The sequence below is a fragment of the Piliocolobus tephrosceles genome, chromosome 5 (genome assembly GCF_002776525.5).
Source record: "Piliocolobus tephrosceles isolate RC106 chromosome 5, ASM277652v3, whole genome shotgun sequence".
NCBI classification, from domain to species: domain Eukaryota; kingdom Metazoa; phylum Chordata; class Mammalia; order Primates; family Cercopithecidae; genus Piliocolobus; species Piliocolobus tephrosceles.
The window spans coordinates 131,582,654-131,597,943 of NC_045438.1; the positions used below are offsets into that span (position 1 = coordinate 131,582,654).

The 15,290-nt window shown below is 48.8% G+C and overlaps 1 protein-coding gene across 1 annotated transcript; it reads right to left on the reverse strand.

Annotated features, from left to right (window-relative positions):
- Window positions 1–6,099: 6,099 nt before the first annotated feature.
- Window positions 6,100–11,367, reverse strand: PIM1 (Pim-1 proto-oncogene, serine/threonine kinase). The gene is made up of 6 exons (XM_023212693.2): window positions 10,869–11,367; window positions 10,644–10,750; window positions 10,491–10,541; window positions 10,031–10,397; window positions 8,357–8,533; window positions 6,100–7,594 (listed from the first exon to the last, which is right to left on the reverse strand). Exons 1-6 carry the CDS (start codon window positions 10,948–10,950, stop codon window positions 7,437–7,439), a joined length of 942 nt encoding a protein of 313 aa, XP_023068461.1. The 5' UTR covers window positions 10,951–11,367; the 3' UTR covers window positions 6,100–7,436.
- Between the last annotated feature and the right edge of the window lie 3,923 nt (window positions 11,368–15,290).

The window sequence follows — 15,290 nt, forward strand, 5'->3', positions numbered from 1 at the left end:
AAGCAATTCTCCTGCCTCAGCCTCCCTGGTAGCTGGGACTACAGTTGTGCACCACCACACTGGGCTAATTTTTGTATTTTTTGTAGAGATAGGGTCTCACCATGTTGGCTAGGCTGGTCTTGAGCTCTTGACCTTAGGTGATCCGCCCACCTAAGCCTCCCAAAGTGCTGGGATTACAGGTGTGAGCCACCACAGCTGGTCTCTTTTTTTTTTTTTTTTTAAGAGATAGAGTCTTGCTCTGTCATCCAGGCTAGAGTGCTGGAGTGCAGTGGTGCAATCATAGCTCACTGTAACCTCAAACTCCTGGGCTCATATGATCCTCCTGTCTCAGCCTCCCAAGTAGCTACGCCACCATGCCTGACTAATTTTTACTTATTTTTTGTAGAGATGGGAGTCTTGCTAGGTTTCCCAAGCTGGTCCAGAACTCCTGGCCTCAAGCAATCCTCCCACCTTGGCCTCCCAAAGTGCTGGGATTATAGGCATGAGCCACTATACCCAGCCAACTATTATATAATTTTTACATATCACAACATATTATTCTTCATTTGATTGATTTTCAACTATTTAAAAATGTAAAATCTAGCCTTAGCTTGCAAGCTGTACAAAAACAGTACGGGGACCAGTTCAGGCAGCAGGCCATAGTTTGCTGATTCCTGGTCTAGTGCAGGAAAAACATTTAGCACACGAAGATTTCTCTGCTTTATCTGCATGTTTGATGCCCATTTTATAGGGAAACAGGCTGAGGCTCCATCCTTCAAAATCCAAGTGAAATGCCACCTCCTCTTTTAAGCTTTCCCAGATCACCTCAACCAAGGGCAGTAATAACTCCATCTGCTGCCTCCTGCATGATAAGCACAAATATATTCATCACTTTTAAAAGCTTATCATAGGCTGGGTGTGATATTCCACACCTGTAATCCCAGCACTTTGGGAGGCCAAGGAGGGAAGATCACTTGAGGCCAGGAATTAAAATTAGCCTGAGCAACATAGTGAGACCCTGTCTTAATTAAAAGATAAAGTTAAAGGCTGAGCACAGTGGGTTGTGCCTGTAATCCCAGCACTTTGGGAGGCCGAGGTGGACGGATCACCTGAGGTCAGGAGTTTGACACCAGCCTGACCAAGAAGATGAAATCCCGTCTCTACTAAAAATACAAAAATTAGCCGAGCATGGTGACGGGTCCCTGTAATCCCAGCTACTTGGGAGGCTGAGGCAGGGGAATCGCTTGAACCTGGGAGGTGGAGGTTGCTGTGAGCCAAGTTCACGCCTCTGCACTCCAGTCAGGGATACAAAGCAAAAATCTGTCCCTCAAAAAAAAAAAAAAAAAAAAAAAATGGACCGGGCGCAGTGGCTCACCCCTGTAATCCCAGCACTTTGGGAAGCCAAGACAGATGGATCACTCGAGATCACGAGTTCAAGACTAGCCTAGCAAGCATGGTGAAAAGCCATCTCCACTAACAATACAAAAATCAGACAGGTGTGGTAGCACACACTTGTAGTGTCAGCTACTTGGGAGGCTGAGGCACGAGAATCGCTTGAACCTGGGAAGTGGAGGTTGCAGTGAACCAAGATTATACCACTGCACTCCAGTCTGGGTGACAGAGTGAGACTTTGTCTCAAAATAAACAAATTATATATATATATATATATATATATGTGTGTGTGTGTGTATATATATATATATATTTTTTTTTTTTTGAGACGGAGCTTCGCTCTGTCACCCAGGCTGTAGTGCAATGGTGTGATCTTGGTTCACTGCAGCCTCCGCCTCCTGGGTTCAAGTGATTCTCCTGCTTCAGCCTCCTGAGTAGCTGGGACTACAGGCATGTGCCACCATACCCAGGTAATTTTGTATTTTTGGTAGAGACTGGGTTTCACCATGTTGGTCAGGCTGGTCTTCAACTCCTGACCTCAGATGATCCACCCACCTCAGCCTCCCAAAGTGCTGGGATTATAGGCATGAACCACCGTGCCTGGCTAAAATAAATAAGTACATTTTTAAAAAGAAAGAACAAAGAAAAAAAAATTTTTTTTTCTTTCTTTTTTTTTTGAGACGGAGTCTCACTCTATCGCCTGGGCTGGAGTACAGTGGCTGGATCTCAGCTCACTGCCAGCTCTGCCTCCCGGGTTTACGCCATTCTCCTGCCTCAGCCTCCCGAGTAGCTGGGACTGCAGGCGCCTGCCACCTCGCCCGGCTAGCTTTTTGTATTTTTTAGTAGAGATGGGGTTTCACTGTGTTAGCCAGGATGGTCTCGATCTCCTGACCTCGTGATCCGCCCGTCTCGGCCTCCCAAAGTGCTGGGATTACAGGCTTGAGCCACCGCACCTGGCCTTTTTTTTTTTTTTTTTTTTTTTTTTGAGATGGAGTCTCTCTCTGTTGCCCAGGCTGGAGTGCAGTGGCTAGCTATCTCGGCTTACTGCAACCTCCGCCTCCTGGGTTCAAGTGATTCTCTTGCCTCTGCCTCCTGGGTAGCTGGTACTACGGGCACACGCCACCACGCCTGGCTAAGTTTTTGTGTTTTTAGTAGAGATGGGGTCTCACTGTGTTAGCTAGGATGGTGTTGATCTCCTGACCTTGTGATCTGCCCGCCTCGGCCTCCCTAAGTGCTGGGATTACAGGCATGAGCCACCGCGCCCAGCCAGGAAAAAAAATTTTTAAATAAAATTTATCATAAAACATTTAAAACAACCCAAAAGTTAAAAAGAATAATACAAACACCTTACTCCTACCATCTAGTTTATGGAATAAAGCATTGCCCAAACCGTTGAAGGTCTCTTTCCCCAAATCACAAGCTCCCTCCCTTCTCCCCAAAGGTAATAACCAGTTCCCTGACTCTGGGAATATATTATCACCTTGTGCTTTTTTTTTTTTTTTCTTTTTTTTCTTTTTGAGACAGGGTCTCACTCTTTCACCCAAGCTAGAATGTTGTGGTGCCATCTTGGTTCACTGTAGCCTCCATCTCCTGGACTCAATCGATCCTCCCACCTCAGCCTCCCAAGTAGCTGGGACTACAGGCATGCACCACCACGTCCAGCTAATGCTTCTATTTTATTGTAGAGATGGAGTTTTGTCTTGTTGTCCAGGCTAGTCTCAAACTCCTGGACTCAAGTGATCCTCCCTCCTTGGCTTCCCAAAGTGCTGGGATTATGGGTGTGAACTACCACACCCTACTCCATCCTGTACTTCTTTGTACTTTTACTACATGTGTATGCATCCATAAGCGGGAGATAGTATTTTTTCCATATGTAAGTATATCTGTTATTTAACCCAGTCTCCTAATAATCCAATCTAGGAGTATCTCTGTTTAGAGATTAGTTTTAGAAGGTGTAATAACTTGCCCAAGGTTTCTAGATAAGTAAGCTCAAGGCTGATTCCCAAGTCAATGCTTTTCACCATTGCTCTCTATATTCCTCTGGCTGTGACATTGATGCCCCACAGACTTATTAGTTATCTGATTCCGTTTCCACGCTACATGTCAAACTGCCCCTGAGAAGAGACTAAATATGACCTTTCACCCTCCCCCTAAAACTCTTAATATCTTGCACCCAACAGGAGCATGATCTGTCTTTATTTAGAGATACTTCCTTCCATTCCCCCTAAGCAGTCTCATTAGATGGGGAAACTGCCAGAAACTCATTTCGAGAAAGAGAAGGGCGGGTCCTTGCCTGATTTGGTTAATAGCTTGCAGCAACTTTTAATTATCCAAGTGTCAGCTTTACTGGAAAGGATGAAGCTGCAACCCTCAGGCTCCAAGATGTTGGTAGTGTGTGTATGTTGTGTGGGGGATGGGAGATATTAGAGAAAAGGGGAACCTCAGAAAATCAGCCCCCCAGAACCAAGACATCCTTCCTTCCTCTTTATAGCCACATGGGGGGCTAAGCTGAGATATGGGATCTAGTCTAAGCTTAAGCGTAGACACACACCAGAACCCAATGAGGGGTGAGGGGTATTGTGGTCTGCACCCTCCAGCAACCTGGAGGGTGCATGTGGGCCACTGTCCAAAGGGTGTGTGGATGCACTGAGGGTTGGGAGCATGATGACCCCAGGGAGGGAGTATTATAACTGTGGCTATTTATAAAGAAACAAGAAACCAACATTTACCAATACTTAATATATGAATTGACAATGCCATCCTGGCTAACACGGTGAAACCCCATCTCTACTAAAAATACAAAAAAAAAAAACTAGCCGGGCGAGGTGGCGGGCGCCTGTAGTCCCAGCTACTCCGGAGGCTGAGGCAGGAGAATGGCGTGAACCCGGGAGGCGGAGTTTGCAGTGAGCTGAGATCCGGCCACTGCACTCCAGCCTGGGCAACAGAGCAAGACTCTGTCTCAAAAAAAAAAAAAAAAAAAAAAAAAAATGAATTGACAATGGCACTCCGGTGTGCTTTCAAAATATCAGGATGTATCCAGGCCACACGTACAAAGTGGATTCATGGGTCTTGCCATCCAGTTTAAACTAAACTCATACAAAATGGACAAAGGGCCTATTAAACAGATCCCTGCAAAGAAACCATGGACTAAAAACACTAATTATCCAAGAATAAGCGGTAAGAAAATGGCAGAACTAACATTTCACCTACTCCCAATATTAGCCCTTTGTCAGACACATCAGAGGGGGAAACCTTAAGTCAAACACACATTTCTACCCATCCACTGTTGTGTGTGTGTGTTTTAAGTGGGGTTACCTGTTGCCCAGGCTGGAGTGCAAGAGCATGATCATAACTCACTGCAACCTTGGAGCTCCTGGGTTCAAGCGATCCTCTTGCCTCAGCCTCCTGCATAGCTAGGACTACAGATGTGTGTCCCCACACTCAGCGAATTTTTACTTATTTTTTGTAGACCAGGTCTTATCTGGTCACTACTTTAGTATCACCACACCGATCTATATTTTTTCTATGCTGTATAATAAATTCTACTATTGTTAAAGACTAGGCCGGGCGTGGTGGCTCATGCCTGTAATCTCAGCACTTCGGGAGGCCAAGGCAGGCAGATCATTTGAGGTCAGGAGTTCCAGACCAGCCTGGCCAACATGGCGAAGCCTCATATCTACTAATAAAAAATTAGCTGGCGTAGTGGCGCATACCTGTAACCCCTTCTCAGGAGACTGGACAGGAGAATCACTTAAAACACGGCAGGCGGAGTTTACAATGAGCCTAGATTGCACCACTGCACCCCAGCCTGGGCGACAGAGCAAGACTCCGTCTCAAAAAAAAAGAAAGAAAAATAAAGGCTGCCGAGCGCGGTGGCTCACGCCTGTAATCCTAGCACTTTGGGTGGCTCAGGGAGGTGGATCACAAGGTCAAGGATTTGAGACCAGCCTGGCCAACATGGTGAAATCCAGTCTCTACTAAAATACAAAAATTAGCCAGGTGTGGCAGCAGGTGCCTGTAATCCCAGCTACTCGGGAGGCTGACGCAGAACTGCTTGAACCTGTGAAGTTGCAGTGAGCTGAGATGGTGCCACTGGCAGTGGTATGCCAGCTGGTCCAGCCTGAGTGACAGAGACTCAGTCTCAAAAAAAAAAAAAAAAAAAAAAAAAAAGACTCAACTTCACACTAAAGGTGAAGAAAACTTGAATCAGGAACCGAGAGTAATATAGGCAATAGTTTTTCAATAAACTTAACATGTTCCAAGGGGACATGCTCAAAATGTTTTACTATCAGTGGGAGAAAACTGATAAAAACTTCAGTGGTTAGTTTGGTAATAGGTATGTATTTGTTATCTCTAGATCAACCCTGTCCAATAGAACCTTCTGCAATGATGTCTTATGTGAGGTGGCCACTAGCCACAAATGGCTATTGAACACTTGAAAATTGTCACCATGTATCCTATTTGCATAGCTTTAAAATTTTAATTTGGAAAAGGTTATTTTATTAGGCCCCCCCATGCCAGATATTGCCCAAATCTTGATAATACTGGTCCTATCCCTCGACCATACATTCGTTTCGGGAAGGTGACTATCCCAGAAATCCCAATGGTGAAGGAAGCCAGATTTAGGCTGAAAATTTTTCTCCTCCTACAATTCTTTGGCACTTACCAAATGCTCAATAAATGCAGGTTAGCAATGCCTCTGCATAGACAACGATTGGAAGCCATGAGTTAAGACAAAAGATTTTTATTCAAAAAACGCCAAGTATAAAAAAAAAAAATAAGATCTCTTTTATTCCCCTGTACAGTATTTCACTCAGATAAAACCAGCAGGCTACCTGCTGCTCAAAACACAGCCCCAGAGAGGATCTGGAAGGCACACCATCCAGAACTGCTTTTCATAATTATCCTATATACACAGTCAGCAACGCCCCTCCCCACCACCCACGGAGCCCGGACCCACCTGGGTAAGTAGGTGAGGGGCCCCACAGAAGTCAGGGAGCTGCAGCACTGTCCCGCCTGAGTCCCGTCACCCCACAAACAGAGCAAGCGTCGCAGCCCTCCCCCAAAAGGTCCCCAAGTCAGAGGAGGAAAGGAGGAAAGAAAACTAGGGCAGCAGCTATGGAAGCTTGGAACAGGAAGGGAACCAAATAAATAAATAAATAAATACATAACATTGACCTCCAGGTTAGAATGCGCATCTTTCAAAACAAGAAACAAAAACAGGTAAAATAACTTAAAGGCAAAATTTCTTAAAAATTAGATCAACTACAATCTTTTTGTATACTACCATGCCAACTGTACACACATTTACAGCTTTTCTGTTGATTTGCATTGTTTGTGCATTTTGTGTGTGTGTGAGGTCTTGGCTTTGAAACAGTTAAGTAAAAACCAAAAAGGAAGACCAGTTCACTCGGAGTTTTACTAAAGGAGGCAGAAAAAAGGGCAGGTGGCTCAGCGTTTGGCCCTGTAGCCTCTTCCATGGCACCTTTCATATGAAGGAGGGGGTGAGGGAGGACGGGAGAGAAAACTAGGGAACCAAACCCAGGCAGATTTTTGGAGAAGCAGCAGGTAAAAGAGGCAAGTTCAAGTATTTCTCCCAGCACAGCCGGAGTCCCCACAGAAGGCACTCAGAAGAGTCGGAAGAGGTGACAGGGACTTAAAATGGTGCTAGTCCTATCCCATCCCAACCTGTTTCCCCCCTACCTGACCCATCGCGGCATTCAGCAGAACTCGTGATAAGGAAACAGCTCCATGGTAGGGTTCTGACCCACCCCCACCCCCCACCCCCGGGATATTTCAAGAGTCCAGCAATGCTGGACACCTATGAGAAGGAGAGAGTATCTATGGGAGGAGTTGAGGCCTAGGACCCCTGGAGAGTCTCTCTTCCCCACTGTTGAGAGGCAGCCTCCAGGGGCCTGGGGTCTGGAATGAGTTGTAAATGTTGTTCCTGTATCAAGCACTGTCCTGCTTGGCGAGAAGTGTCACTGGTACTCGGGAAGCTGGAGACAGAAGCTTCCCCTCCCTCGGGCATCTGACAGAGAGGGGAGGACCTGCCAGAAAGGCTGCTATTTGCTGGGCCCCGGCGACAGGCTGTGGAGGTGGATCTCAGCAGTTTCCTGGGGCAGGAGAACATCTTGCATCCATGGATGGTTCTGGATTTCTTCGAAGGTTGGCCTATCTGATGGTCTCAGGGCCAAGCACCATCTAATGAGATGCTGACACTCTGCAAGAAAGGAGGACAGACAGAGGTTATGAATGACTCAACTTGTTTTTACACTGCAGGTCTTCCCCATTTGCTTCTCAGAGGCCCACAAGTCTGGGGTCCCAGGGAGGCCAAGCACTTTCTAGAACACTGTGCTGGGTACCCTTCAATGGGAAGGTATTGACTAATATCTGGGTCCTTCAGTCTGCTTTCAGCTAAAAACAGACTCTCCTCTTAAACCTGTGGTTTTCAAACTTCAATAGTGGGGGCCTTTCCCACAACACCCACTCACCAGAAATAGGAAGGATGATGACAATAGATTTTGATGAGACACCACTGAGCATGATGAGATGATTCAACTCACCTACCAACTTACAAACATGAACACCACCCACAGTGAGGTCACTGGTACCAAAATATTTGGAAGTACTGACTTAAAGTAGATGCTAAAAGAGCTTTTAACTTTTTACTCTTTGGCAAAACAGCCAGGAGTTATCAGGTTTCTGTTGGTACCTTTAAAAAACTTTCTGGGGAAGCCAGATTGTCTTTTCTTCTTAACAGGCTCACACATGCTGTTCCTCTGACCTCCTAAGGAAAGCTCAAGTGCAAACCATGTGATTTATGAGGCCAGCTGTCAAGTGTAAATCACTCACCTACAATTCTAAGCCAAGGGTCAGGGCATCTACTGGAGAGTGAAGTTCTCCAGAATTTCAGACTGTCGCATGAAGACTAATAGCCCCATGGAGACCAATAACCCCATGGCCAGGGGCTTCCATCAATTACCTGAAGAGACCCTCTGCCTGAAGAAAACTTGGCCCCTGATGATCTCTTCGTCATGCTCGAAAGGAATATCTCCACACACCATATCATACAGCAGGATCCCCAGGGACCAGACTGCCGCTGACCTGCCATGGTAGCGATGGTAGCGGATCCACTCTGGAGGGCTATACACTCGGGTCCCTATGAGCCAAGGGAATAGAAAACACACTTTTAGCAAAAATAAGCACAAAGCAACTAGACAATATATTATGACTCTTTCTTTTTTTAAAAAAAAAATCCCTTCTCTCAGGAACTGGGTGAACTCCATTTTTCTCCCTGGGCTAAGGAGAGTGGAGGCGCAGCTTATGGCATCTCTCCAACCCAAAGCATTACCTGCCTCTCTGCCAGCCCAAACCATAAACAAATTCTTTACAAACTGCTCCAAGAAACAAACACAGCTGGCCGCAGATCCAAAACCTGAGGCTCTGTGAGGCAGGACCGCCTGCGGAAGGATGAAGGGATGCATGTCTGCACAACCAAGAAAGGTATCCCATAGACTATCCATCCTTACGCTGCATTCACCACAGCCCAGGTGAGATTCTCATGGCCGACAGGATCCAAGCAAGGATGCTTGCACAACATCCTAAGTCAAGGGTGCCCTTTGGGAGGCCTTCCTCCCCACCCGACGCGCGCCGGAGCAGACACCCACACCCTTTCCTCCCTAGACTGGAAAGGTAGACAGAGCTGCAGGGTTGGTTTCAGATCACGTGATTCCTGTTTACAAACTTTGGATAGTAAAAGAAATAGGAGGGGCCATGCCGCTGGTGCTCACCAGGGGGCAGCAAAGACTTGAAGGAAAAAACATGGGAGGACCCGGCCAGCCATTAACTGTTAAATACAAAAAATGCAGCCCAACCCAGCGTCCTCCAAGGGCAAATAAACATAAACCACAAGCCCGAGTCACAAGTTTTGAAAGGCTGTCGTTTGTTAGGTTAAGCCGCTCAAATGATGACCCACCCTCCGCAGCTTTGATCTCAGGCTCTCCATTTCTTCTTTTCTGAAAGAACCCGCTCCAAGCCCCTCCCTAGGATAGGTTTTCATCCTCTCTGCGGAGACACCCAACTAATTTTCAAACCAGCGACAGATCTTATTTCACAACATTCATTCCTGACTCTCTCACCCCATAACACTAGAAAAAAAAAAAGGCCACCAATAATAATAGTTCCTATAGTTCCTATTCCTTAACCTTCCCTAGATCAGAAAGGAGGAAAGAACTGCAGCTCTAAAACTACCATACAGAAAACTAACTCCCTTATAAAACAAAACAAAAATTACAAAACCCGCATCAATTTCCACCTCTTCCCCCGCCCCCATCCTTTTACTGGCGGGGAAACTGGGTCAGACTTTAGAAAAATCTGGGCTACCGCCGGTTGCCCACAACCTCTTATTCATCGGGAAAGCTTGGAACTCACTGAATTCCACTTGAAGAATAAAATCATGCCAGAAACATTACAGGTTCAGCTGGCTGAAAATCCCCGGCTTTACTACGCTGGGAGGCTCTCCTGCGTCCCACCCCGGCTAGCATCGAGCCAGGCGGCCCAATGACCTTTACAAAAGGCTGGCGCGGAAGACTGGCCGAGGCCTCCGGGCTGGGCCGGGCCGAGTCACCTGGGCAGCTCCCTCCCGGGCCTGGCTCACCATCGAAATCCGTGTAGACGGTGTCCTTGAGCAGCGCCCCCGACCCGAAGTCGATGAGCTTGAGCTCGCCGCGATTGAGGTCGATGAGGATGTTTTCGTCCTTGATGTCGCGGTGGAGCACCCCGCAGTTGTGGCAGTGTCGCACGGCCTCCAGCACCTGCCAGAAGAAGCTGCGGGCCAGCTCCTCTTGTAGAGCCCCCCTTTCCGTGATAAAGTCGAAGAGATCTTGCACCGGCTCGGGTCTCTCCAGGATCAGGACGAAACTGTCGGGCCTCTCGAACCAGTCCAGGAGCCTAATGACGCCGGAGAAGCCCGAGCTCACCTTCTTCAGCAGGACCACTTCCATGGGCACTCGGGTGCCATTGGGCTGCAGGGGCGAGAGGGCCGCGTTACGGCGGGAGTCGGGGGCGCCCCTCACCCCACCCACTCATTCTGGGGGTCGCTCCTGCAGGGCACTCACCAGCTCTCCCCAGTCGGAAATCCGGTCCTTCTCCACGTGTTTGATGGCCACCTGGAAGCCCCAGAGTCTCCGTCAGGTCCCCTCGCCTGGGCTAATACACGCCCGTGCGCCCCCCGCCCGGCGCGCCCTCCCCACCGCGGGGCGCCCACTCACCGGCAAGTTGTCGGAGACGCGGATGCCTGAGTAGACCGAGCCGAAGCCGCCGCTGCCCAATAGCGGGCCCACCTGGTACTGCGACTCCAGGGGCTCCTTCTCCTTGCCTAGGAAAGGGGGAGAGGCACGGGGACTCAGTGCCGGCCCGCGAGCCGCCAGCTCCACACCCAGGAGATCCCGCCGCCGCCCCGCATCCCCCGGCCGGAGGCGGGAGGGTGCTCTCACCGGGCGCCAGCTTGGTGGCGTGCAGGTCGTTGCAGGGCGCGGCGCGCAGGTGGGCAAGCGAGTTGATTTTGGACAAGAGCATCCCAACCTCCAGGATGACGGCGCAGGGACGGTGCCCCGAGGAGCTGCAGCAGGAGCCGGAGCTGTGCCGACGGCTATGCCTGGGCTGTGGCTGTGGCTGCGGGTGGCGTTGCGGCTGTGGCTGCGGCTGGCGCGGAAGGCCGAGGGCGAGTCGGAGGACAACTGAGGGCGCTGCCGGGACTGGCGGCGGGAGGGCGCGCCAGCGGGGTCGGGCAGCGCTGAGAGCGGCAGGGTGAGCGGCTCGTGGGGCTCGTGCGGCAGCGCCGCGGGGCAGGAAGCTCGTGGCTGCTGCTGCTGCTGCTGCCGCTGCGGGTCCCGCCGCCGCCGCTGCCACAGACTCCTCTCGGGCCTCCTCCGCCACCGCGGCCGCTGCAGCAGACGCCCGGCTCGCCCCGCAGCCAGGAGTAAAGGGGAGGAGCGCGCCGGCGGGGAGGGCGCGCGGGGAGGGCGCGGCGGGCGGGGACGGGGCGGGGCCTCTCCGGGAGGCCAAGGCGGGGAGCAGGGCTGCCGGGCCGGCAGAGGGAGGAGAGGGGGTGGGGAAGCGGCGGGACGGGGCGACTCCCCTCGGCCCCCGCCCCGCGCGCTCCGTGGCCGCACCCCGGCCCCGCCCCCGCCTGCGCGTCTCCACCAACCAGGGGCCGACTGATCTGCATAACTCGGCGCGCCCCGCCCCCGCCCCGCCCCGCTCTCGCGGTCAGAATGGTCTCTACGCCGCCACGACGTGGCGGGAAGGAAAAGGCGCCAAAATGGAGGGGGAGGGGCGCGGGGCGTGAGGGGAGGCGGGAGCTGGGTGTAGGGCCGCGAGGGAGGAAGGATGGGGAGGGGCGTATCGATTCAAACCCAAACAATAACAAAGCCATCAAAGGCCGCCCGAGGCCGGCTCTGCGGCTCTCTGTTTCGCGGAGGTTTTTGGGTCAAGGGCTCGAGCCGGAGCATAACAAGTTGCGCGGAGACGACGGGCGTTGGTGTGTCAGGCGGGGAGGCCGGCGCGCCGGGTGTGGGACTGTGTGTGGGGATGCCGACGAGGGTGGTCTTTCTGTGTGACTCAGACCCGAGACCTCCAAGTCGGCTGGGGCGGGCTGACGTCGCGCTGTAGGCTGGGGGCGGATTCTGGGGGTTTGTGTGTTGGGGGGCGCGTCGGGGGCGAAGGATCCGCAGGACATGAGTCACGGGGGGAGTGGAGGAGTCAGGCCTGGAACAGAACTGGAGGCGGGAGCCCCGCTCCTGCGGGAAAGGGATGCAGCCCTCGGTCGCTCCGGCCGGCTAAAAGCTCAGCCGCAGGATTCCCATTTTAGAAATGCAAAAAGGCACCAGCGAATCCTGATTCCTGGGAAGGGATGTGTGTCAAAGGGCCGGGTAAAGAGGAAATCACGAAGCAAATGTTGGTGTTGTGATGCCAGATGCTGCCTCAGCCCCTTCTGTGAGGGCGGAAAATTCCTCATCTAACACGAGGGTGGGAGAGGGCGCTTGATTTAACCAGTTTTCACGTTGTAGTCACCTTTTCATCAGCCTGTTATTACCAGGAAGGCAATACCAGCAATTATTGGCCAACCCCAAGTCTTGTCTCAAAGGAAACCCCCCACCCTCTGCCTCCCTTGGAAATAACCCGGAACACTGACCAACTCCACTGGCATCCTTTGTCGTTTTAAACTTCATGTAGAGTTGATAACGACGTGTGAAATGAGTAAATTAAAATACTATATAATCCATAAATTGAATTGTTAGTGGCCTAAGTAATTGAAAGCTAACTACATTATATTTTAATTTTTTCAAGTGCCTGCCTGCCATTTAAAGGAAAAATTAGGATCCCCTATAGCTCGTCATTAGTGAATTTAAATGTTTCCTTTAAGAGTTTTCTACAGTGCTTGCTTTATAAAAGTGCCCAGATCCTCCAGAACTTTTATGAATTTATCCTACGAAATATTACATATTTTCCTTTTGTTTGTGTACTGTGACCGAACTCATTCATTTTTTATGACTAGGAGAAAACCCAAGGGAACCAGAATTACTCCCTTTTTGCAGATAGGAAAATGAAACATAAGTAGGATGGCACAGGGTCATACAGCAGCTAAGAGAGGAGATGAAATGACCCAAATTCAACTCCTGAGTATTCAAAGCTTTCTGCTTTTCAGGGTCTAAAACTGTCCTTGGCACTGAAGAAGTTATCATTAAATGTATGTGAGTCCCACTTCCATCCCTACTACCCTCCCTTTCCTTTCTCAAACCCTCAAATGTAGTCAAACAGAACTATTCCCACTTGTTCCCACTCACCTAACACTTGACAGACCCTTTGCCTTTGCAGAAGCAATAAACCTGTCCTGGGAGTGCCCTCTCTACTTCTCCACTTTTATTCAAAGCCTTTCCACCCTTTAGGAAACAATTGTAGTTCTACCACAGATTGATGAACAAACTCAGAGCATTGGTTCACTGCCTACTATCTGACAATTGGGATTTGTTTTTTTAAATCCTTTTTGTTAATTTACTTTTCCATTATACTTTGTCTTCCTATTCCTTGAATATTCCTTTTTTTTTTTTTTTTTTTTTTTTTTGAGAGGGAATCTTGCCCTGTTGCCCAGGCTGGTGCGCAATGGTGCGATCTCAGCTCACTGCAACCTCCACCTCCCGGGTTCAAACGATTGATTCTCCTGCCTCAGCCTCCCAAGTAGCTGAGATTACAGGCGCCTGCCACCATGCCCAGCTAGTTTTTGTATTTTTAGTAGAGATGGGATTTTACCATGTTGGCCAGGCTGGTCTCAAACTCCTGACGTCATGATCCGCCTGCCTTGGCCTCCCAAAGTGCTGGGATTACAGGTGTGAGCCACCATGCCCAGCCTCCTTGAATGCATACTTTATCCAACATTTGTTGATAAAAGAGACTATAATGGATCCCAACAAAAAGATCATAATTAAAGTCGATTTATACCAAATTTAAATGAATTTGAGAGCAAGGGCTTTAAACTGAGTTAGCCTGGTTTCAATTCTGGAATCTGGTAGCTACTAGTTATGTGACATTGGTCAAGTTAACCTTATTAAGCTTTAGACAGAATGGAGATAATAACAGCACCTACCTCATAGGGTTGTTGTAAGGAGCAAATAAAACTTGTTTGTAAAGCATATAACCCAATACAGAGTAAACTTCTAATAAATATTAGCAATGATGATGGCAATAATGTTGATCGTGGTTATGACGATGATGTTTTTCCAAATGCTCTTATGCCTTGAAGGTATCAAAGGTAAAATACTGGATTAATAGTTGGATTTTTAACCATTTTGGGAGAGATGTGATTTAAAATAGTTGTTTCTAGTAGGTCTTTTAGGCCTTTAAAAAAAAAATCAAGTTCAACCTTTTTCACTTTTTCTAGGTCTTTGAAGGACTAAATATTTAATTAGTTAGAGCTAAAGTGATTAACATTTAATCTATGTACTTTATATGGTGGGGGCTTCACAGCTGGAAGTTACAAAACATGGACTTTGCTTGGCATACAGCTTTGATTTACTTAAAATTGCTTTAAAAGATAATTAATAAACATTCAGATGTGTTGTGGGTCAAAAGTTACTCCTCGAGAGCAGGGAACTTGATGTTTTGATTGATCGAAATACAGCCTTAATAAAATTTAGCACTATTTGTGCTATCTCAAATAATCTAACAAAGAATCAGAAAAATCACCCTAATAATTAAATGACAAGTGCTTTTGGAAAGATAAAAGGCCATAATCATGCTAACATTTCTCTGGGAAGCATTTATTAATATTAACTTGAATAATATCCAAATTAATCCTTAGGTGGTTTTCATATTCTGCCTGATACGGGTTTAATCAAGTCATTGTCAAAGGAATGACTTCATCCAGGGACTCTATGTTTATGCAAAAAAATAAAATAAAATAAAGCAATGACTTCAGCAATTTCTGTAGTCACGGAATTTTTTTAAAAAACAAGTTTAGGCCGGGCGCGGTGGCTCAAGCCTGTAATCCCAGCACTTTGGGAGGCCGAGACGGGTGGATCACAAGGTCAGGAGATCGAGACCATCCTGGCTAACCCGGTGAAACCCCGTCTCGCCGGGCGCGGTGGCTCAAGCCTGTAATCCCAGCACTTTGGGAGGCCGAGACGGGCGGATCACGAGGTCAGGAGATCGAGACCATCCTGGCTAACATGGTGAAACCCCGTCTCTACTAAAATACAAAAAAAAATTAGCCGGGCGTGTTGGCGGGCGCCTGTAGTCCCAGCTACTCGGGAGGCTGAGGCAGGAGAATGGCGTGAACCCGGGAGGCAGAGTTTGCAGTGAGCTGAGATCAGGCCACTGCACTCCAGCCTGGGCGACAGAGCGAGACTCCGTCTCAAAAA

Excerpts from the sequence above, each read along its gene's own strand:
- PIM1 (XM_023212693.2), bottom strand. The coding sequence starts at position 10,950 with ATGCTCTTGTCCAAAATCAACTCGCTTGCCCACCTGCGCGCCGCGCCC. Across the intron at positions 10,751-10,868 it reads CGCCACCAAGCTGGCGCCCG|GCAAGGAGAAGGAGCCCCTG; the intron begins GTGAGAGCACCC and ends CCCCTTTCCTAG. Across the intron at positions 7,595-8,356 it reads CAGGCAGAGGGTCTCTTCAG|AGTGTCAGCATCTCATTAGA; the intron begins GTAATTGATGGA and ends CCTTTCTTGCAG.